Here is a 22,859-nt window from a genome sequence, read left to right as displayed (position 1 = left end):
GAACATAGTGACATTTTATGTCCTTTTGACCCACACCCACATTATGTCCAACACAAGATCATTCGTACCCTTGGAGAGCGGAATCCAATTCCTTTTTAGTCCCCCGTTGCTATAAATTGTACTGCTATATAGTGCACAAATAACCATATCTAATTATAAGCGCCATGCGGTGTGGTGCCGTACACTGGCCAAATAATACTCACTGTTATCTAAATAACAATGCTATACAGTAGCGCCACCTCCATACACTGCAAAAATAATATACTGTACAGTATAATACCGCCATACAGTGCTCAAATGCCAACATAAAGTGACCACATAACCGCTCCTGAATCTAATAATACTGCTGAACCATTAATACAAAGAGCCAGACACAGGGGTAGCTGATGCACCCTGTGTGTCTAGGGTTAAAAGGGCATCCCCTCTCTAAATGTAGCCCCGTTTCCTGCTCGAGGTGCAAAACACCTTGGTTTATTCTGAATGTATCAATGGATATTATTAAGGGAGCATATGAACAAGCAGGGGGTGCAGGCTGAAATCAGCAAGGTGCTTAGGGCACACTGTAGTTTCACTCTTCACTATTCATTGAATTTGGATGATAAGAAATGTTTCCAGCACACCCAGAATTGTACTTTCTACATGTGATCTGTCAACTTTGTTTTAACAAGAAAAAAAATTGCAAGAATAAATTTCCCCTGTGAATTTGCAAAAACAGTTTAACCATTGAACTTCTCCTTGATATGGTCTATAGTCTGATGTTTTTTCCTCTTTGGACCACTGAGAGGAACCGGTCACAGGTAAAGAAAGTCTGTGCCGGTGACGAGTTCCCTTCAAATTATACAGTGTAATACCTCTTTGAGACGACAACCCAAAATTGCATTGAAAAGTCTTCTAGTATGCATGGTATACATTGGAGCTGAAAATCAGTCAAAGGAAATCTGGTCTGGTTGAGGGGGTGGTCTTCACAAAGAGGTGGTCTTCTAGAGGGGTTTCATTAGGTAATCACCTAAATAGCAACTCCCTAATACAGAGTATTGCCTGCTTCAGCATAGTGATATAATCTGTATGTTATCTGTAGTGCTCCCTGAGGTTACAGGACAGATCTGAGAGTATCATCACAGTAATACCAGGCAGGGGTCTTCAGGATGAGTACAGAGGTGTTCCCACCGTCAAGTTAGGATATTATCCTGAATCTGATGTGGATTGGAATATTTCTGATGACCGCGGCACATTTCGGATTTCACATCAAATTTAGTGTTGAGGAATTTATTAGTTGAATAGTTGTTTATCTATCTATCTATCTATCTCTCATATCTATCTCTCATATCTATCTATCTATCTATCTATCTATCTATCTATCTATCTATCTATCTATCTATCTATATCTAACTATCTCATATCTATATCTATCTCTCTATCTCATATCTATATATCTATCTATCTATCTATCTATCTCATATCTATATCTAACTATCTCATATCTATATCTCATATCTATCTATCTATCTCATATCTATATCTATCTCCTATCTATCTATCTATCTATCTCATATCTATCTATCTCATATCTATCTATCTCATATCTATCTATCTCATATCTATCTCATATCTATCTATCTCATATCTATCTCTCTATCTCATATCTATCTATCTCTCTATCTCATATCTATATCTCATATCTATATCTAACTATCTCATATCTATATCTATCTATCTCTATCTATCTATCTATCTCATATCTATCTATCTATCTATCTATCTATCTATCTATCTATCTATCTATCTATCTATCTATCTATCTATCTATCTATCTATCTATCTATCTATCTATCTCTGGGATGGATAGGAGAGGGATGGATATGAAAGGGATCTTTAATAACTAATTACCTGATAAAGGTGGTTTGTTTTTTTATTTTTCTATTGATTTTGGACTTTCATTAATGAGAATATAGCTCTCTACTTAAGCAGCATGCCAATAATCTAGATGGAGTTCACCCAATTAATCAAGGAGCTTTAAGCTCTACTTATCCAGACCAGTTCCAGTGTAAGCGTATTAGCAGAGGATACTACTGGATATACTGCTGCTCGGTATTATCGTCTCAATTACACACTTCTTAAACAGTGCCGTGAAAATCTTGGAGCTCTTAGTCTAAGGGCGGATTCACATGAACTGCGTCCGTGCAGGCCGCGTGGTTTTCACGCGGCTCGCATGGACCAATAGAAGTCTATGGGGCAGTACAGACAGTCCGTGCTTTTTGCGCATCGTTTGTCTGCTGCGTAAAAAGCGCGACATGTTCAATATCTCGGCGTATTTCGCGCATCACGCACCCATTGAAGTCAATGGGTGCGTGAAAACCACGCAGGTCGCACGGAAGCACTTCCGTGCGGACTGCCTGTTTCGCGCAACAGCTGTCAAAAGGATGAATGTAAACAGAAAAGCACCACGTGCTTTTCTGTTTACAAACATCCAAATGGCGTGTCATAATGATGGCGGCTGCGCAAAAAGAACGCAGCCGCGCACCATATGATGCTGCCTCACGGAGCAGGTAAGTGGCTTTTGCGCAGGCAAAACGCTGCGTGTTTTACGTGCGCAAAAACGCCACGTTCATCTGAATCAGCCCTAACAGAAAGGTCATGTCTTTGCTAGGACCCTTTGGCATTTTGCAGGTCTCACATTGGTCCAGGACCAGGTTCAGTGCGCCCACAATTTCTGCGTTCCTGCTGTATTGTCATTGTATGTAATGGTAATAAATAGACCACCAACATGGTCCTAGCTATGAGAATTTTGCTCGATGATAGAAACCTAAATCTACCATAAAAGGTGCTTATACTATACAGGTAACAGTCTTCACTGCCATCAAGCCCCTTTCCTCGTGGGCGGGTCCTCTTCTGTCAATACCCGCCCCTGATCTGGCCGAAGGTCTATATTAAAGCTTCTGAGCCCCACTGAAAATTCTTTAACACGGCCCCCCAACCTACCATGTGCTATTTATAATACTGATGTCACTGCTACCTCTGCACCCACTATAGCTACTACCCTGGTCCTGGCCAGATCACCTCCTGACTCCCCTAAAAGAATAGGAATTGGAGTCATCAATTTTTCTACTATTAGGGTTCTTGGTCAAGAATCCGGGTCACCTCCAGGCGTTTGTGGACCCTTGGACGATAGTGTGCCCCTGGTCTGTTACTATTGGCTTAACAAGCAAAGAGATTGTTTACCCAGAGGGCCATGAAACCCTCAAGCCCAGTGGGCCCTGGCAACTTGCCAAGTTTGCCTGGTGCTGGTCCTGATGGCTACAATACTAGCCTTTAATAATTGTCTAAGAATTTCCCATTTGGGGCAATGCAAATATTAAGTCAGAATGATTTTGACTATGATCTTAAAAAAAATTTGTACTCGAAGATTTAATGTAAACAAAAATAACTAAAAATATCAATCAAAAAATGGGCAACCTGTGGCCCATTATAGTCACAAGAGATTTGATCAATGGAGACATATTTGAGGGCTTTATTAGGTCACTGAAAAGTTTCAATATAATTTACTTTCTACTAAGGGGTATTGTGTCTGCATTGCAATGTTCAAGAGAACGCTGAGCTGCAATACCAGATACAGCCATTGAAAAAGAGTGGCGCTGTAGACACTTTTTTTTTTTCTTTTTTTAATCTCCTTTAAGGTCTTTTTTTTCTTTTCAATTGTTTCTTTTTATTCCCCCAAATGTCAAATTTACGAATGCTCATTAAATACACCAATAATTAATGGGTGTAAGTGGCCTTTTTACAAAAATTTATTTTTTAAGCCACTCCCACTACCCAAGAGAATAAAAAAAAATGACAAACGTAAATATTTGAAATTTTATTTTATTTTAGAAATAATAAAATAAGACATAATATTAATAAAAAATCTGTACAATCCAGGATCTGTGCAGTACATTTTAGGAAGACTTTGATACAATAAAAAAAAAAAAAAGTTACAACCAGAAAGAATTATTTACAAGGATTGTCAAATGCTGATCCCAACATGGAAACAGCAAGCCAAACGTAGAGGGAAATAAAAATTGGCTAAAGATGGTGACCAGGCTGTACCCCTTACCCTTTATCAAGCTAGGGACAACCAGAGTTTAAAGACATTACAGTACATCTTATCACGAATTCCAACAGGAAATAACCATTTGCATGTTCAAACCCTTTGTCTTTACCGTAAGGTAGAAAAAAAAAAATTTGTAACATTTTTGAATTATAATTTGTCAGATAATGTTTAATAAATAGAATAACTTACCCATGTTGCATAATATTTAGAAAGAGAGGGGGAGGAATTAGTTAATTTAATCCCAACCTTGTTGTGTGGTCTTGAAAAAAAGTTCCATAATAAGGTCAAAAAGTTGAATTCTGAGTATTTAGGCATCTGGTGACCCGACAGCCTTCTCTATGAGGAATGCTGCAAAAAAATTTGGGTGCCACTCATGTTAACACTCCAATGTGCAAGCACTAAGAAGATTGTATATGTAAAAAAGTGTGTGTGTGTGTGTGTGTGTGTGTGTGTGTGTGTGTGTGTGTGTGTGTGTATATATAATCTTCCTTAATGACTTCTCATACAGTGCTCTGGTTAAGACATCATTCAAATGTCCCAATTCAAGTATTTCAGGAAGGAAAAAGGAGTTTTTGTGATAAATGTATAATACAACAGCAACTTCCATATTTAGCTACATCCAGCTTCATGGACTACAGCACCTCATAATAGATGATGAGGGGTCACCTGTGCCTTGTGTTATAGCCCAGCATTTGCACTATATATGGTTGTGCCTTATAGTAGAAGAAAAAAAAATCTAAAATTTTGCATTTTGACTCAAATTGTCAATATTCAAATAGATCAATTTTCATTAAATGAAATGAGAAATTATTTCCCTTTCTGAAAACAAAAGTGCAAATTTGCAGGGTGAAGACAAAGGGTTTATTGTATTAAAATAAAAATAAAAAACTCGTGAACATCAAAAAGCTACGAACAGATTAAAAATTGTAGAATCTACAAAAACACTTTCAAATTAAAAGACCATGCTTAAATAAATAACATACGTCCATAGCATCGGAGACAGTTTGAGGTTTGTAAATATCTAAATTCTAGGTATCTGTTCCCAGAATTCACTGCACTTTATTTATACCTCTATTGGCATATCGTGTTTTTGTTTTCTTAATTTTTTTGTAATAAATGTTTTCTTTTTTTTTTTTTTTTTTTACATATTATTTACATTTGGCTTTAAATACAGAAAATATGGATTAGTATTATAAAACTTGTACTCTTTTATAATAATAGGAAACAGAGGGGTCTTGTTACCTCTTTTTTTAGGGTGTAATGTTTTCCGTGCGATCAGACAATGGATCATCCTAAATTAAAATAACTATTTATTTCTTTAAAAATGGGAAATAGTAAAAGTGCATAGCAGCCTCTTTCAAGTTCCGGACTGGTTTGCGACTGATTTTTTTTTTGTATTTTTTTATATTTTAATAAGACTTGTCATTTTTTTAAATTGCATTGGGCACCAAAAATTGTGCTTTTTGTGATAAATTCCCCATTTAAAAAATAGGATGCCCCCTTCTGGGATCCAGAATTGAAGAACGTCCCCCCTCTGTGACTGAGACCACCATGGCTATATTGTATAGTGTAGATATGACATTTGCAACTTGTTCAAGTATCATTCAGCTCTGATGAAAAAAAATAAAAAAAAATCCTTGTATTCGGAAGGGAATAGTCAGCCAGTAGGCCCAATGCTTGCAATCTGGTTCCTATGGGAACTGCTATTTTTATCACCCGATCTATATTTAGCCCAGTGTATTTTAATTAAATGCAATTAAGATGTGACTGGGGGGTTAGAAACCTTCTAATTTTAAGCACTACATCAGGCCTCGAATAGCTGGCAAGCAACTTTTTTGTATTTAGCGGTGGGAGGTAGCAAAAAGAGACGTCACAGAGGAGATTCGTCTTCATAGATCTTCTCGAAAGGTGGAATATTCTACTACAGAATTACATTTACCCGATTTAGAAGGTTGTGGTTACACAAAAATACTCTTTGGTTTTGCTTTGTCTTCCCTTTTAGCGACGTGTGTAGCAGCAGATAGCATTTCCATTCATATCCACGGTGCTAGAGCATAGACTTTGTTCCTTTGTAGAGGACCATGGACTGACAGACTTGGGATGTCTCGAAAATCCTAATCTTATCATCGGGCCAGTAGCAAATGTTCTTCAAGCCTCGATAATCCCAGATTGTATATCATCAATTTATAATCCCATCGACCAATCAACCCATCGACTAATGTTTTGCCCCTCATAGAACCAATCGATCCTCCACCCGGACGCCAATTGTTCAAACTCGGTGGTTGGCAATTGCCGTCAACCGTGACCTTAATTTATGTGTATCTATATTTGAGCGTATTAAGTACATAGAGGAGAGTAAAAAACAAAACAAAAAACATCAACCCCCTTTGTTAGTTCATGCCCCTTCCCGAAACTTCGGGAGGACCTACTACTTGGTTGATCCATTGTGGGCATCCTTTGTAGGAGAGATGGGTTTCATGCCCATCAGATTAGTCTTCCCTCGAATTTACGGTGCCCGTGGAAAGAAGACCAACACTACCCGGTAGTTAGAGCCAACTTGGGCCCCTCTTTCCAAAGGCCCCATTGTAGACCTAGTTCCACCTCTATGGTACATATACACGCCCATAAGTACATGACTAGTTTATATATGGAAAATATGACCTGCTACCAGACCACGAAGACTGGAGCTAAAAAAAAAAATGATGATCTGGATACATTGTTAAATCAGGTATGACCTTCTCATTGCAGACTTTTGTTTTTTTTAGGGCCAAAGTGGCCGTCACAGATTTTCATTGACCTACGATCAGGACAAGGTTATTTTTAATGGCATATGGCTAACAGACACGGTTTAACGCTTGTAGCTCACACCTTTTCCCATTGCATATTCGGCTAGATGCATTGACTAACTAGTTTCAAATCTTTTTTTAACTCTTTGCAAGTTCAAAAACTTCTGGGACGCTACGTGAGAAAGGGAGGGCGTAGATATGACTATTGAACCACAATACAGTTTGGAAGCATTCGCTACGGTTGACAAATTAACTGCAACTTTTTGTAACTTTTTGCTTTTTGTAATCCTCCCCCCCCCCCCCCCCACACCCCTCATTTAGAAGTCAGGTTGTTAGAAATTTGTCCGAGGACTCAGAGGATTGTCTCTCTCCTGTGATAACATAAGGTTATGTCAAGTGCAAGCTGTGTGCAGTCTGGGATAGAGGCTGCCCGCCTCGGCTGACACAACCAAAAAATGTCAATATGGCTCACACATGGCTCTTCATACCAAAGCGTCCTCGGCCAAACTAAAGGAATGAATCAAAGTTTTTACTTTGCCGTGTGTACAATTATTATAGATTCCTTTACAGTGTCAACTGCGCCAAATAATCATTTTTTCCAATATGTTCCTTCAGTTTCAAAAAGTTTCCTTATTCCAAAATGTTCTTTTTGACACAAGATCAATCCACCCATGGCCTCTCCCCTTTCTCCGGAAATATACTCCCTGCACTTTGCAAACATCCACGTGATGATACATAGCAGCTATCTCTCATTCCCTAAGCACATTTAGTCAGTCCATCTGCGCCCCTGAGGATCCATCAACGGGTAACACTTAAAATTAAGAAGCAAAACAAAAACAGGATACCATGTAACCTTAACTATTGGCCTATTTTATGGGGCCTGAGGGGTTAATTAATATGCTGATTTAACTTCCACAAAATTGGAATATCCTCAGCACACTTGACCTTGCATTTTACATGGAAAGAGCAGATGTGACAAATTTTTTCTTTTTTTTTTTCTTGTGGTGCCCCAAAGGGAGGCGTCTATGCTTTTCTACTTGTAATCCTTTAGTATCCCCTCCACCCGCCCACCCATACGAGGCTATTATGTAGCAGCAGGAGTTAACACCAAGTTTTGCCATTTCCACTTGCTACTGAAAAGAAGAAGAATGCCCAGCAAGCAGTGGTTTTGAACACCATTTTTTTTTTACATTTTCTTTGGTATATATTTGGATCTTTTTAACCCCTAAATATAAAAATATATCCTATTCTAAGAGAACTACATTGCAACGTCATTCTCTAAAGTGAATAAATTGTATCTGTTTTTGAACATAGTTCAAATCCCAAAAATTGATTTGGCTTTTTTGGCCAACACCTTTGCGGCCAATTTTGCCCATGACCCACCACAATGGCTAAAACACTGAAACAACACAAAACACCGCAGTAGAATTGACAGGGTGTGTGTAAATAGCAGCAGCTTAGAATTTAAGGCAGATACTTGCCTATTGTTATGCCATTAAAAATGGACTTGTTCCCAATATTACAAAAAAAAATAAAAAAATTGAGAGGTTGAAAACCCAACGAGCTTGTCTGCAAGTTCAAGTTTTGTCAAAAATTATTTAAAAAAAAAACATACATCATTTATTTTACATTATGTGCCTTCTGGTTACACTTTAGTGCTTTGTCTCTATATACCAGCTGCCCGTTCCTTAACGTTGCGTGTATCACCAGGAACAACTGGTGTAGAAAGGTCTTAAATTATGTTTTATGGTAAGAGGCCAAGAGATGGTTCTACAAGATGTTTTTGTTTTCCATGTGTGTCATTTCCTTTAGCGTCCCTGCACCGCCCCTTATCACAAAAACAGTGCCGTATCGGGGCGTTCCCAGTAACCCGGAACACCAGTATACAAGTTCCATTTTAGATCACCACAGCCTACACCATTCCGATATTGCAACAGTTTGCTTGTCGGCATTGAGCGCTGTCTCCGTTTCACCTCTGTCCAACAGTACCCACGTCCGAAAACTGCAGTGGGCCCCTGCTCAGCAATGCACATTGACCAGCTAAGTTGACCAGCTGAAGGTAGAAGTTTTTTAGTCATATTTCCGATTCTCTCCTTAGCGGTCTAGGGTCAAGAGAAACTTGGTTATGATGGTCTATATCTGGATGCATTTCAGTGCTCATGCTATCCGGTAGACCGTTGTCACTGCCTTCCTCTTCTTTGCTAGTGAGCGATACTTCGTTCTCGTAGCAAAAAGTATTTGGGTTCGAAAGTATATATTTCTTTTCTGCCAAGTCCCGGGCACTACAGACCGGTGTGTTGGGCACTTCATAGGTTTTGTGAAACCGGGAATAGTCTACTTTATAGTAATTTTTTTCTTCAAAAAGAACCGGTTCATAGCGATGACCCCAGTGGATTTCATTAGCGAGGTAGGAGCTCCGACACTGCGTGGTCATGGCCGTAGCTTCCACCATGCCTTCCAATATGACCACTATCTCAAAGTCAGAATTGTCCAAGTCTTGTTTACTAAGGTCATACAAAGGACTATCTTCGTCCATTTCATGGACTATCGTTATTGGAGAAACTAAAAATATTCGGTCAATACCGCTGTCAAAGCCGACGTTAACGTCTATTTGATCTAAGGGAATGTACTCCCCTTCGGAAGTGATGCGAGACTTTAGGAGCTGGGCTCGTACGTGAGCTTCAACAAGGTGACTCTTCCGGAGGTTGCCCACCCTCCACATCAAGCAGAGCTTCCCGTCCCTCATGGCTATCACGGCAGTGTCACTGAAGACCAAAGTCTCGTTCCTCTTTTTTGGTTTGGCCATTTTTGCCATAACGGCCCCAATGATGAAGGCATCAATTATGCAGCCAACGATCGACTGGAAGACCACCATGAACACCGCCATGGGACACTCATCGGTTACACATCGGAATCCATAGCCAATGGTCGTTTGGGTTTCGATGGAGAAGAGGAAGGCTGCTGTGAAACTCTTGACCTCTGTGACGCAAGATCTATGGTTTTCTGAAGAACCCAAGTCATTGTGAAGAAGAGCTATAAGCCAGAAGACACAGCCGAAGAAAAGCCAAGAGAGTATGAAAGCCAAGCAAAAGATGACCAGCATCCACCGCCAACGAATGTCCACGCATGTGGTAAAGATGTCGGATAAGTAACGCTGCCCCTTCTCGCTCACATTGATGAAGTGGACGTTGCAGTGACCATCTTTCTTCACGAACCGGCTTCGGCACTGTTGCCGGGTATGGATTTTGCTCTTACCGTTTCCATACCCGTTGGCAACTGCCATGGTAGCCAGCTTCATTCCGTCCTCTTCTGAAGATACAACGCTGTATCGGTTGGTTCGCACGCTGCCCATCACTTCAGTTGAGGACTGCGGCGCTTCTGCTTTAGAAAACAGTCTTAGTTTCTGCAAAACTCTTTGGAGAAACAGTTTTGAAGTCTCAAAGGGAACACTCACGGGGGAAAAAATAAAAATGGAGAGATTCCTGTCTCGGAGAGACCTTGGTGCTACCAAGGAAGGTCTTCTGGCATGAGGGGGGATGTCAGCAGTCTCTCATTGTCACGTTGATGTCATGTCCTGCAAGAAAAAGAAAGATTTGATGTCAAGGCACGAGGAAGTGGTAATGTAATCCTTCCTTCTCCATGTTCCTTCCTGCTAAGATCATATGCGAACAATTCCATGAATATCTTCTCCTCCTGGATCTCCCTCTGAGGCTACACAGCAGCATTCAGTCAATCCCAAGGCTCCTTATAGAGCAAATGATGCTGCAAAGCAAACTAAAATAACTGCAGCTAATTATTTCCTTAGATGTAGCAGAGCTGATTTTGTCATTTGGTTCAACTCATGGTCAAATAAGGTGGTTTAGCCGAGAGCTACCACCACCAAATCCCAGCTGGACATGCAAGGTGCCGCTTATCTACTGGAGGAGCTGCGGATTGAATCCAACCTGTCCTTCCCTTGTGGATAGTATAGGACACATTCTATCCTATGGGCCAGTGCACGCGACCGTGGTTTTTCGACTGCAAAAAAATAGGACCAGTCATTTTACGGGCCGCATTTGCGGTTCGGGCTCCTTAGGCCTTATTTACACAAACGTGTTAAACGTCTGTGGGACGGCCATGGAAACAGCGGCCGTCCCACGGACCTATGTAATTCAAGGTGGCCGTTCACACAGCCGTTGTTTCAATCGATCGTGTGAAGGGTCCATGCGAAAATAGGACATGTCCTTTCTTTTCGCGCATCACGCATCCCTCCATAGACTCTGATCTATGGTGGATGCGAGACATCGCGTCCCGCAGCGCTGAGCACGGATGCACCTCGGACGTGAAAAATTGCAGTTTTTCACGGCCGAGATGCGCAGTGTTCGTGTGAATAAGGCCTTAAACTCAATGCACATCTTCTGTGTGCACGGTCCGCGGATGACTCTTCTCGAACTCTCCGTCCCGTAATCACGGACGGCTATGGTCATGTGCATGAGGCCTTACGACCCTGTCATGACCGGCATGATCCACCCAGGGGCATAGATATAGGGGGTGCCGAGGAAGCAGTTGCACCTGTGCCCCCGTCGTATATGAAGGCACCAGTATTAGAAACGGCACATTGTAGACGGGGGGGCCCTGTTACCGATTTTTGCACTGGGGCTACTTGTGGATCTGGCTCTAAATATCTGTGTATGTGGTCGGCTTTGCTTATGATGTGTTTGTAACCTGGTATATTATCACAGTGCACAAAAGACAAAGTCAGCTCTGCTACATCTGCAATATTTTTATTATTATTACTGTATTACTTGTCAATGTTGGATACATTAGTAAGCACAACCCGCCTATCACTCAGTGGGTCACCTTCTGCAAATCTAGTCTTCACCCTGACTCCATCTAACTTTTTGGAAATGGCCACTGTTTTTATATGAGCATCCCTTTCCTGGTACGGTAGTTGTATAGGGCGTTGTATGGATGCCGGGGCGGGGGGGGGGGATAGTTGTCATTGTCTACTTCTTACCTGGATTATATTCTAGATTATTAAAAAAAAAAAAAAACTTAATCTGTAGCCCAGCGACCATCCCTTGTGACACAGCGACACTACACCAGTTCCTGCGGGAATCATTGCCCAGAAGATGACCCCAACGATGCCTGTGCCCCTCACATGACATCTATCAAATTTCATTCATCTCGTGCATTCTCACGCAAATAAGGAAAGAAGAAACCTGCCCACTATTCCGGCTCCAATGACGTGAACTTTGTCATAGATGCCCAACCTCTGACTTCTGCGCATGGTGCCAGGTTAGGACCCTGTAGGCCTCCTATGCTTATCTCAGGCAATGTTAATCTTAGGAGGAAGGATTACCTTCTCTCCAAATGGATCTAATTCTATATTCTTTAATCAGGTGCAGCAGAGCTGAGTTTGTGATTTGAAGAAAATTTACAAGAAAAAAAAAAAGTGCTGTTTTGATTCAACCCCCCCCCCCCCCCCCCCAGAAACAGTGTCACTCTTGTAGTTTTCAAGTAATTGAGGGTAAGCTGCAATACCAGATACAGCCAGTGAACATGGGTGGTGCGGTTTATGTAAAAAAAAAAACCATACAAGAGATCGGCGCTCTTTTGTACTGAATCGGGACGACTGAGATCGTTCGTCCCCATACGGTTTGCATCGTTGTCGGCAGCACATCCCGTTTACACAGGGGGAATGTGCTGCCGACAACGATGCTTTTTACTGCCGCAAAAAAAGATGCAATCCGCTGGCAGACTAGCGTTTGCTTGTTTTACATGGGTTGATGGTCAAGAATAGTTTTCCCGATCATCAACCCATCAAAAGGGGCCTTAAGACAACAGAACAAAAAAAATAATAATCTTGATTTATGACAAACACAACTCTACTACATCGTAGATTGTGATATCTTGATGAACATTGAATTGTATGAAATGGACAACTTGTTTTTTCATAGGACTGCCCTTATCTTACCTAAAAAAGTTATCACAACTCATAAGGATGTAATCCCATAAACCAAATAACAAATTCAGCTTGGCTACAGCCTTATAATAAATAGGTATTAGGAGTGTAGTTCAGTATATTTGCTTACGGTCTTTACTGTTTTCAACATCTCTGCTTCTTGTTTAGACCCAGGGCCTGAAACCCCAAACAAACCTTATACTTCTCACATCTGAGGGTTTGTTACAATTGTATCCAGTCTATATAATCCCATATGAGATAGTCTAAACTCCACACTGATACAGGTCACCTGCACTGACACATTGTAACAAACCATCAATGCAAAAGAGATTTGTGCTGAGGATTGTCTAGACTGGATACAAATGTAGCAAACCCTCAGCTGTGAGAAGTAGGTTCTGTTTTTATCCCCTAGGTGTAAACAAGTTGCCAATGGTCACCCTTGCCCTGACAACAATTCCCTTGTCATCCATTTTTGGGTAGAAAACCGACGGAGGCCATAAACGGTACAATATTGGCCCTATCATTCATGTATGGGCACTGCTATTTGTGGTGGGCTGAAATTATTATTACTACCCATGCCCCCTCCTCCAGATCATGTTGGAGTGCCAGGTTGCAGATACCCAGGGTTGCCAAACTACCTGCATGCCCATGTAAAATACATGGGATACAGTTTGCACAAATATGGCAGACAGGACTTTGATTACCTGAATTTTTAAAAACTCAAGACATGAATAACTGCTTCACCTCTGCTACATCTGTATATACTGCGCATTACATTGATACATGGACCCAAGAAGTAGAAAGTACAGCCTTGCCAATTAAAACATGGACAAGATGCAATACATTGTCATAGCCCAAGTGCTGTCATGTACAGATGTAGCAGTGCTGAACTTGTTTAGAACAGCATTTTTAAGATAATATAGTAGGTGTAGCAGATACAACACTGTGACGAGTTGTGCCAAATTAAAACTCAACCCGGCTACCTGTTTGTTATCACCATTAGCTGTGTCACATGACAAACTCAGCTCTGCCGCATCTGTACATTACTAACTAAACACTTTTAGTTTTTTTTCCTAAACCTGCTAAGATATGGACATGAAGAATCGAAGCTGCAAGGGAACGGTGTTAATCTTTTCAGATCTGTTCCCAGTCCTATTAGCATAACAGGCAACCATGCAAATTATATTATTTTGAACCCAGGCTCACATATGCAGATGGAGCAGAGCCGAGTTTGTAATTTCGAACTCACAACGACAATCCCAGTTGAGATATTGGTGACATTACATAGGGCTGCATATAAAATTATCTTAAAGGGGCCCTGTTCGAGAGCTTATTCGAAGGCATTTCTATATAATGGGGGGGGGGGGGGTATCCTAATCCGGACCTCCATGTGTCGACCACGTCAACTGTGGTTCTCTGTTTGGAAGAAATACTGGCATCTATAGAAATCAGTGGGTGCTGTGCCAAAACTATAGTTTTCATAATGTGTGAATGTAGAGGTTAATAACAAATTCAGCTCTGCTACATCTGTATACATATACATGAAAATCAGAGTCCAATTCCCTGAGCGTCACTAAACATCTTGTTTAGAGCAAGAACGGCAAAGTAGCACATGCAAAGTAGTTTTGTTCACATCCTATTTTCAGATCCACACTTTGTTCCCTTTGTGATCCTTATCAGCGCAAAGCTAACAAAACATGACAAACTCGGCACAGCTACACAGAAATAATGCCAAGCACTAGAACCCCCAGAAAATTCTGTTATTAAACACTAAAGTAAGGAGTATAGAAATGTTCTAAAGGAGAGCCCAGAAGCAATGGATTTAGTAAATTGCAGATGTAGCAGAGCTGAATTTGTCACTTCCGAGCATTATCATTCAAGATATATCCAAGTTAAGAGAATGGCGTAGATGAAGCCGCAGTCCTGTGTAAATCCTCAGATAACAGTGATTTCTCTATGATGTTTGTCAAATGACAAACTCATCTCTGCTAAATTTGTATAGCGTATCTAAAGTTCATACAGTCAGAAGTAGCTAAGCTGAATTTGTCTATTTTTTTGTGTGCGCCATAATAATTGTGATCGAATATAGTACGAAGGCTTATAAGCAGTCCTATGTAAAATTCAAATGATGTATCAGATTTAGCTGTAGTCCTATGTAAAACCGCCGTGTAATGTGTGACCTTGAGTGATTCAAAATGATAAACTCATGTTTGCTACATCTGTACGTAGATCATCCTGCTAAAAATGCAGAGCAGATTTGCAAAAATTTTCCAAAAAAAAGGTGTATGTAGATGTAGCAGAGCTGAATTTATCATGGGTTTTTTTTGTGCACCGTGATAACTCCATTTGTTAAGATAATGATAATAGGTTTCGCTACAGTTTCAAGTAAATAAATAAATAGCACATTCTGATGTCATGTAGACCTGTGCCGGATGACAAACTCAGCTCTGCTACATGAAGCCATTGAAGTTTAGGGAATAACTGCTGTTTTTTTTCTCTGTTCTTGTAATACCCTATAGGCCGCTGCTTGTATAGTGGGATTTCCAACATTCCCATCGTATAAAGCGCTGCCCTCTTGCTCACCCAGCCAGTCGGAAAATTATTTTGTATGCCCCCGCCGCCACCCCTCCCCCCCTTCTCTGGTGTCTATTATTGAAGTGCAGAATGAATGAAAAGTGCAGTACGAAGAACTAAACCGCTGACTTCCTAAAATAATAAGCATGTGCTCAAATTCCCCAATTTGCCAGCCCCCCTCCTATTAATAACATCTCCTGCTCTAAATTTAGCTCGGCCCTGTCATGTTTTCCATAGGTGAAGAATTGATCAGTACCAGATATACATATATATATATATATATATATATATATATATATATATATATATATATGCACACGCACACGCGCACACACACACACACACACACACACACACACACACACACACACACACACACACACACACACGACCTATCCAATCAGAGGCTGTGTACACTTTTCTGGCTCTTTGTAATACATTTTAAATAAAGATGTAGTAGAGCTGAGTTTGTCATTGGATCATTTCTTTCAGATAATGCAGTTCTTTTACCTGCCGTCCTATGTAAAACCAATAATGGCATATTGAGGCTTATTTTACATGACTGTACTGTACAGTACTGCTGCATCTGACAAACCCAGCTCTACTACAACGGCGCGATAATGAACTGGAAATTTGTTTGTTTTTTTCTCACAAATTTATTATATAAATTATAGTAATCAGGCTTATAGCTAGATAAGGAGGGGTACCACAGATGTAGCAGAGTTGAACTTGTCATTTGACACTCTGTGGCTGCATTTTGTGTGCATTTTGATGTGTTAGATTGACCTGCAGCCCTATGTAAAACCACAGGTTTGTGATGATATGAGTTGTGAATCTGACACGTTTAGCTTGCTGAATACAGTAAACGGGAAATGCAAAATATGGAATAGAGTAACTGAGTACCCTGTTCAAGACATGAGACCTGACCATCATTATTTACTCCCATGGTTGGTACAACGCTCCATTCAAGGACTGCTACGTATGTAAATATTAAATCCTATAATGATGTAGCAGAGCTGAGTAGTTCAACTTTTCATTTGTGTACTGTAAGAATTCACTGAGTTGTCTTATATAAAATACACAGATCACACTTGATGTCCCGGCATATTGTGCCAAATGACTAACCCCACTCTTCTACACCCATACTATAGATACCAACCTCTTTCATCCTCCCGGGCACCCTGGACTATCGAATACTCTGCTTCATGTCTGCAATAAACCCTGTGATAATTAATTACTGCAATTTAGCCCCCAAGGCTCCTGTTCTAGTGTTTAGAAAGGGTTTGAAATTTACTTAAAACAACCTGCTGCTCTCACATTGTTTAAACAAGAAAGTCTGGTTACTCTTCATGTTTGGAAAGTGTAGTCTACATGCATAGTGCACAGATTAATGCCAGGGGCACAGGCTATTGAATGCCAGTAGACCATCCTAAATCACCTAAAATACCATCCGAACACATAACCATGGACATTATTTACTTTAGAATCATTCTTCATACACAGATGTAGCAGAGCCGAGTATGTCACATGAAATAATGCTGAGCTTGTCATTTAGACTAAGTCAAGCTCGTATGTTTTTGTTTCACCTATAATCTAAAAAGCAAATTAAGTAAAGTTTATGACCAATTCAGCTCTGCTACATCTCTATATGATGAAGTTATTCACAGACATGTGAAGACATCTGGTTGATCCTTTAAGAGCATAGGGGAGCAACTGTACTGCATGGCTATACTTGGGAAAAGTCCCAAAGTGTTTGAGATACTATGTGCATATGTAGCAGAGTAGAATTTGTCATGTAACTCTTTGCGTCTAGAAGAAGGCTATAACTCTTGAGGTTAAGATAATGTTGTGGTTTACCTATAATCATAACTCACTGGGATATTACTATCAGTTTTGCTAAGTAACAGACACCTTACTGATGAATTTGAAAAACTCAGCTCTGCTATATCTGAGTAATGTACTATAGTCACCCGGCAGCAACCACCAGTTAGAGGAGGGCACTGATAACTGTACAGGGGGCAGCATTGAGTATATCTGCCTAGAGCTGATCCGAGAGACCTGGCGAGCCCTGGGAGATTGAGACAATTCCCCAAATGACGCCACACATCTACATGTTGCTACGCTGGGGCTACACTGCTACTGTACACTACCTCCTCCAGCCAACCTTCTGTAAACAGCGCAACCAGATATTAATAAAATGTGCAGCTTCTGTGATCCATACACCCTGGCGCAAAGTACTAACCTATATACACAGATGCAGCAGAGCTGAGTTTGACACCTGGTACAACTGATTATGATGTCACACTGTGTTTTCCAGAAGACTGCAGGTAAACCTTCTGAGCTATGTTAGATAAGCGTTCTCTCGCTACACAAAATATATAGCCAAATGACCAACTCAGCTCTACTACATCAGTATATTAGCATTGGCTTAATGTATGTAGTACCTAAACATTGTCTGTATGTAAAATGGTTATTCCGGATTTGTGACTGGTCACAATGGAAAAGTGCACTAAGTGATGACAGGCTGAAGAGACTACAAATCAATTACGTGTGTTGGTACCACTCATCCCCTTGTAGTAGTACATGTGTAGAAGAGCTGAGTTTGTCATGTTCTTTGAGATAGTATAGTAGGTTTAACTGCAGTCTTATGTAAAGCCACACATTATAGGATCAGCACTGCTATATCTGTATATAGTAAGTGTATGGACTACCAACCCCCTGTACTTTGTACCAGTTACAAACAATATTCTAAGAACAAGCTGCTCATACAGATGTAGTTGAGCTAAACTTGTTTCATGATAAATCACTTCTCCTGAACCCTTAGGTGAAACCACAGATACTAGAGTCTGATCTGTCCATGTGCAGTGGCAACTGAGAAACTCAGCACTGCTACAGTTGACAAACTCAGCTCTACTACACCTGACAAACTTAGCCTAAAATTGCACATACTTCCATTGTCATCCAATATCATACATTCTAGACCATCGCCACCATCTACGCACACAAATCCAGCTAATAACTTTTACCGGCCCTTTAAAAACAAATGTTTGAAATTCATTGTCGACATCTGTTCAGCAATATGCGAAAAACAGCCGGCATCTGAGGATGAGATTATATAGCCACAGATGCATCATACTACAACCGGGGTGATATCACGACGTCTTATAGTCAGATGTAGCAGAGCTAAATTTATCATTTCATTGCATCTCATCAAATATATCCGGCAGTCCTATGTAAAACCCCAGAGAACACATTGTGATATCACCATGAGTTGTACCAAATGATAAACTCCGTTTATGACTTCTGGACAGTTAGTCAGATGTAGCAGACTTGAATTTATCATTTAACTATGTCGTAAAATGTATCCGGCAGTCCTATGTAAAACCCCAGAGAACACATTGCGCCAAATGGCAAACTCCGTTAACGATGTCTGGACAGTTAGTTAGATGTAGCCGACCTGAATATATCATTTAACTGTATCTCATCAAATGTATCCGGCAGTCCTATGTAAAACCCCAGAGAACACATTGTGCCAAGTGATAAACTCAGTTCTGCTACATGTGAAAATTAGTTAATCCCTGCTGAAATCTTACCCAAAGGTTTCATCACCCCACACATTTTAGCTATAAGGGTACCGGGGAGGGGGGGGGGGGACGACATAATGGTTTTATTTTCAACACGCCAAATGGGGGTGCCCGTTTTGGAAAGGGGAGCGATGGTGACCAATGGGCGAGAAGAGAGACGGAGCACAATGTCGGTAAAATCCTGCGCTCCGATTGAGGATTCTTTTGCTTTTAGGCTGGATTCACACACAGCGTTTTACTGCATTTTTAATGCCGTTTTTAGAAGCATTTTTTGGCGCAGTTAAAGTTGCCAGAAATTGTGTGAAGGAGCCCAAGAAATTCCAACTAGTGTGTCCTGCCTGCAAGATCCAGCAGCTGCTGCAAGCACAAACAGATGCTGTGCACAGACCCAACTGTTGGGTGATCATGTATTTATAACTGGGCAAAGATCTATGAACAGATGTAGCAGGGTTGAGTTTGTCATCATTTCCATTCTGTATCACTATAAGGTCTTCTATAGTACCACCGGTCAAACCTACTACATTATCTTAACTAAGAGAGTAACAAAAGAGACGATTCAGAAGGCAAATTTAGCTCTGCTATATCGGCATGTAACATTGTTCTATTTAGGTATAGGGTAGCAGAGCTCAATTTGTCAATTGTCACAATTTCTGTTTGGTATCACTATAAGGCCTTCCATCGAACCACCGGTCAAACCTACTATAATATTTTAATTAAGAGCGTGACAAAAGAGATGATTCCGAAGGCAAATTCAGCTCTGCTATATCGGCATGTAACCGTGATCTATTTAGGTGCAAAGGTAGTAGAGCTCAATTCGTCAGTTTTTTTTCTGTATCACTGCCGGTAAAACCTACTACATTATTTTATTAACTCCGAGATTTATCCCAATTTCAATAGCAAACTCAGCACTGCTACATTGGCATGTACTAGAATTCTATTTAGATACAGATGTAGCAGAAATAAATTTGTCATCGATCGCTTTCTGTTCTGCGTGGTGATTGTTTTTCCCAGTCGTACGAAATGCAACAATGAGCAGTGCCAAATGACAAACTCAGCTCTGCTACTACTGTACATTATAGAATTGACATAATTCCTGGCGGTACAGATTGTAGGGTTAGACAATGACTTACCTTATAGTTTAGGGAAGTACATTGTAACCCAGGTGATAAATAAGATCCAGTGGCATGTGCAATAAGGAGCGCCAATCCACAAGATTTCCCAAGCCCCACTAATCCTAGTGATAGTTCACTATGCGATCATTCACATCCTCTGCCTATCTCCTAACAAGCCATGTGCTTTTAAATAGCTAGCCGGCATAGCACGCCCATCGGTACCGCTCGCTACCAATGGGGTGCCAGGGGATGGCCTGAGTGACAGCTGAGGGTCGGGCTGCTGTGTGAGAGCTTTCAGCAGCTCATTGAAGGGAAGTTTAGTGCAAAGAACAGATGGAAAAGAGCAAAAGCTGCACCAAAGAGGCTGTAAAATAATAGTGACCACACCGCACACTTATATGAACATGTATGCAGGTGTAGCAGAGCTGAGTTTGTCATTTGGAACACATGGTGACATTGGCAAGCACTTTCTGTGCTTTTACATAGGACTGCACAGACGTGTTCGTCCTTTGGCACACTATTGGTGATTCCGCATCGTCTTAGCTGTGCTTTTGCACAGGACTGCAGAGTTCAGTTTGTCCTATGGCGCTCTGGTGGTGACATTATAATACGCTAGTTGTGCTATTACAGATTACTTACAAAGGTGTGAATTTACATAGGACTGCAGGCAAACTTACTACATTAACTGAGTGACGTGGTATAACCGCGTACAAAGACACTCAGCTCTGCTACATATACTGTGTATAATGATAGTTCATTACAAGGTACAGATGGAAGCGTATTTTTGAGAACTGCACCAGGAAAAAAACTTTTTTTAACAAAAAATAGTGTTTATTATTATATATAGATGTAGCAGTGCTGAGTTTGATACTCACCTGTTTCTGTTGTGCACATTCACCCAAGAAAATGCGATAATTCTGATATCATGATGAGTTTTGCCAAATTATCTACTCATCTATGACTAATTGACAAACTCAGTTTTACTACATCTGTACATGCCTATTGATGTATCTTTACAGATGTAGCAGAGACAAATTTGTCATTCACTGCATTGATTGTACAACCTGATCATTTAAGAGTTATGATAATGCGGTAGGGTTACTAACCTCCAATGTAAAACCACAGACAAGACATTGTCAAATCACCATCGCTTATTACAAACTCAGCACTGCTACATCTGTATAAAACATTAGTTATCGCTAGGTCAGCACAACATACACTGATCATTAAACACCTTCAGAGTTTTTGGAGACTCCCAGTTTACAATCTGAGCACCAATAAATCCATTATTCTAATTTTCCGATGCCATGAATTTAATTTAACTCAGGTTACTGATTGCCATAATCATACTACTAAATTTAAACTATACAGATGTAGCAGAGCTGTGATTGTCATTGAACTGCTTCCTTAAATCTCTGCAGTTTTGTATGATTAGTAGTGTTACCTGCAGCCATATGAAAACCACTATGGTAACACATAGTGCTATCCCCATCAAGTTTCCCAATTGGCAAACTCAGCTCTGCTACATCTGTGCATACTGTAGTAAAGTATCACTCATTAAGGGTATGTTCACACTTTTTTGCCAAACAGAAAAAACCTTCCTCAAAATTCCTTCAGGATTTCTGAGGCAGAGAAATGCAAACATTTTTTTCCCCAAAAAATGTAACACTTTTTTTTTTTTTATGCGTTTTTGCGCTTTTTTAAAATTAAGCAAATACAAAAAACACGTAAAAAAAACCTGCCTCTACCTCTTATTAAAATTAATAGGGGATTTGAGGAGTTTTTTGGCGCTGATTCCAACGTGGTTTGTGTCACCATCCGCACCAAAAATCGCAGTGTGACCTGGCCCTGATTTTAATTGCGCTACAAGTATCTCAGAATTTTGGGTTTTTCATTTGTAAAGCCAATGTTGGAATACTGGTGTAGGACAGCTGAGTTTGTCATATGCAGCAGGAATGAGTTTGTAATGGCAATATCCCAATGTGGATGAGAAGTAGCAAAGGTGTGTTTATCAGATGGCGGTCAGACGAAGGGCAGCTGAGTTTGTCATGTGGCACGGTTTGTTGGGGATTCTTCCTGTCGCTTAGATCTGATAGTGATTTGCTCATCAGTATAGATTCTATACTACTTATATACAAATGTAGCAGTGCTGAGTATGTCATTATTCCACAGCTCATGGTATACTACAATAGGATATCACATATGTACTGTGCGCCCGCAGACTGGTCAGAGTGCCCATGCTTGACCCCCTGTCCACCTCCAAAAGTGCCTAGAATGGGCACGTGATGAACAGAACTGGAGCATGGGGTTATCCGGATAATGCCCCTGCCACACTGCAAACGTTTTTTTGGAGATATGAAGAGTTGTGCCAAATGACAAACTCTACTTACCTACACCTGTACAGCAGTTCCAAAATTGCCAACACAGGTAAAAACAAAGTATCCCAAAAGCTAAGCTACAGTTACAGAAAGCGATAATGTATGTACAGATGTAGCAGAGTTGAGTAGGTTGATTTTATTATGTATAATTATCTGTGCCTTTACATAGGACTGCAGGTATACCTACTACATTACCTTAGTACATGTAGTACATAAACAATTCGGGGACCAGATCAGCTCTGCTACATCTGTGGCTCATGTTTTAGTGCCCCAGGGTACGGTCAGCCTGGTTTTACCCCTTTCCTTTGCCCATAAGTGCATTATATTTTGCTGTGTGTTGTGCGCTGCGGAGGGAGAGGAGAGCACGATCGATACAAATTCGGCTTATGTTTTA

The 22,859-nt window shown here is 40.5% G+C and overlaps 1 protein-coding gene across 1 annotated transcript; it reads right to left on the bottom strand.

Moving 5' to 3' along the window:
* Positions 1-3,910: 3,910 nt before the first annotated feature.
* KCNJ2 (potassium inwardly rectifying channel subfamily J member 2) lies at positions 3,911-20,234 on the bottom strand. The gene is made up of 2 exons (XM_075846620.1): positions 20,106-20,234; positions 3,911-10,447 (listed from the first exon to the last, which is right to left on the bottom strand). Exon 2 carries the CDS (start codon positions 10,223-10,225, stop codon positions 8,948-8,950), a length of 1,278 nt encoding a protein of 425 aa, XP_075702735.1. The 5' UTR covers positions 10,226-10,447; positions 20,106-20,234; the 3' UTR covers positions 3,911-8,947.
* Between the last annotated feature and the right edge of the window lie 2,625 nt (positions 20,235-22,859).

Source organism: Rhinoderma darwinii, chromosome 13 (assembly GCF_050947455.1).
Source record: "Rhinoderma darwinii isolate aRhiDar2 chromosome 13, aRhiDar2.hap1, whole genome shotgun sequence".
Taxonomy (NCBI): domain Eukaryota; kingdom Metazoa; phylum Chordata; class Amphibia; order Anura; family Rhinodermatidae; genus Rhinoderma; species Rhinoderma darwinii.
Note: the sequence above shows the minus strand (reverse complement) of the source record. Positions and strands in the feature narration are given on the sequence as shown.

Coding starts and splice junctions, on each gene's coding strand:
- KCNJ2 (XM_075846620.1), bottom strand. CDS start 10,225: ATGGGCAGCGTGCGAACCAACCGATACAGCGTTGTATCTTCAGAAGAG.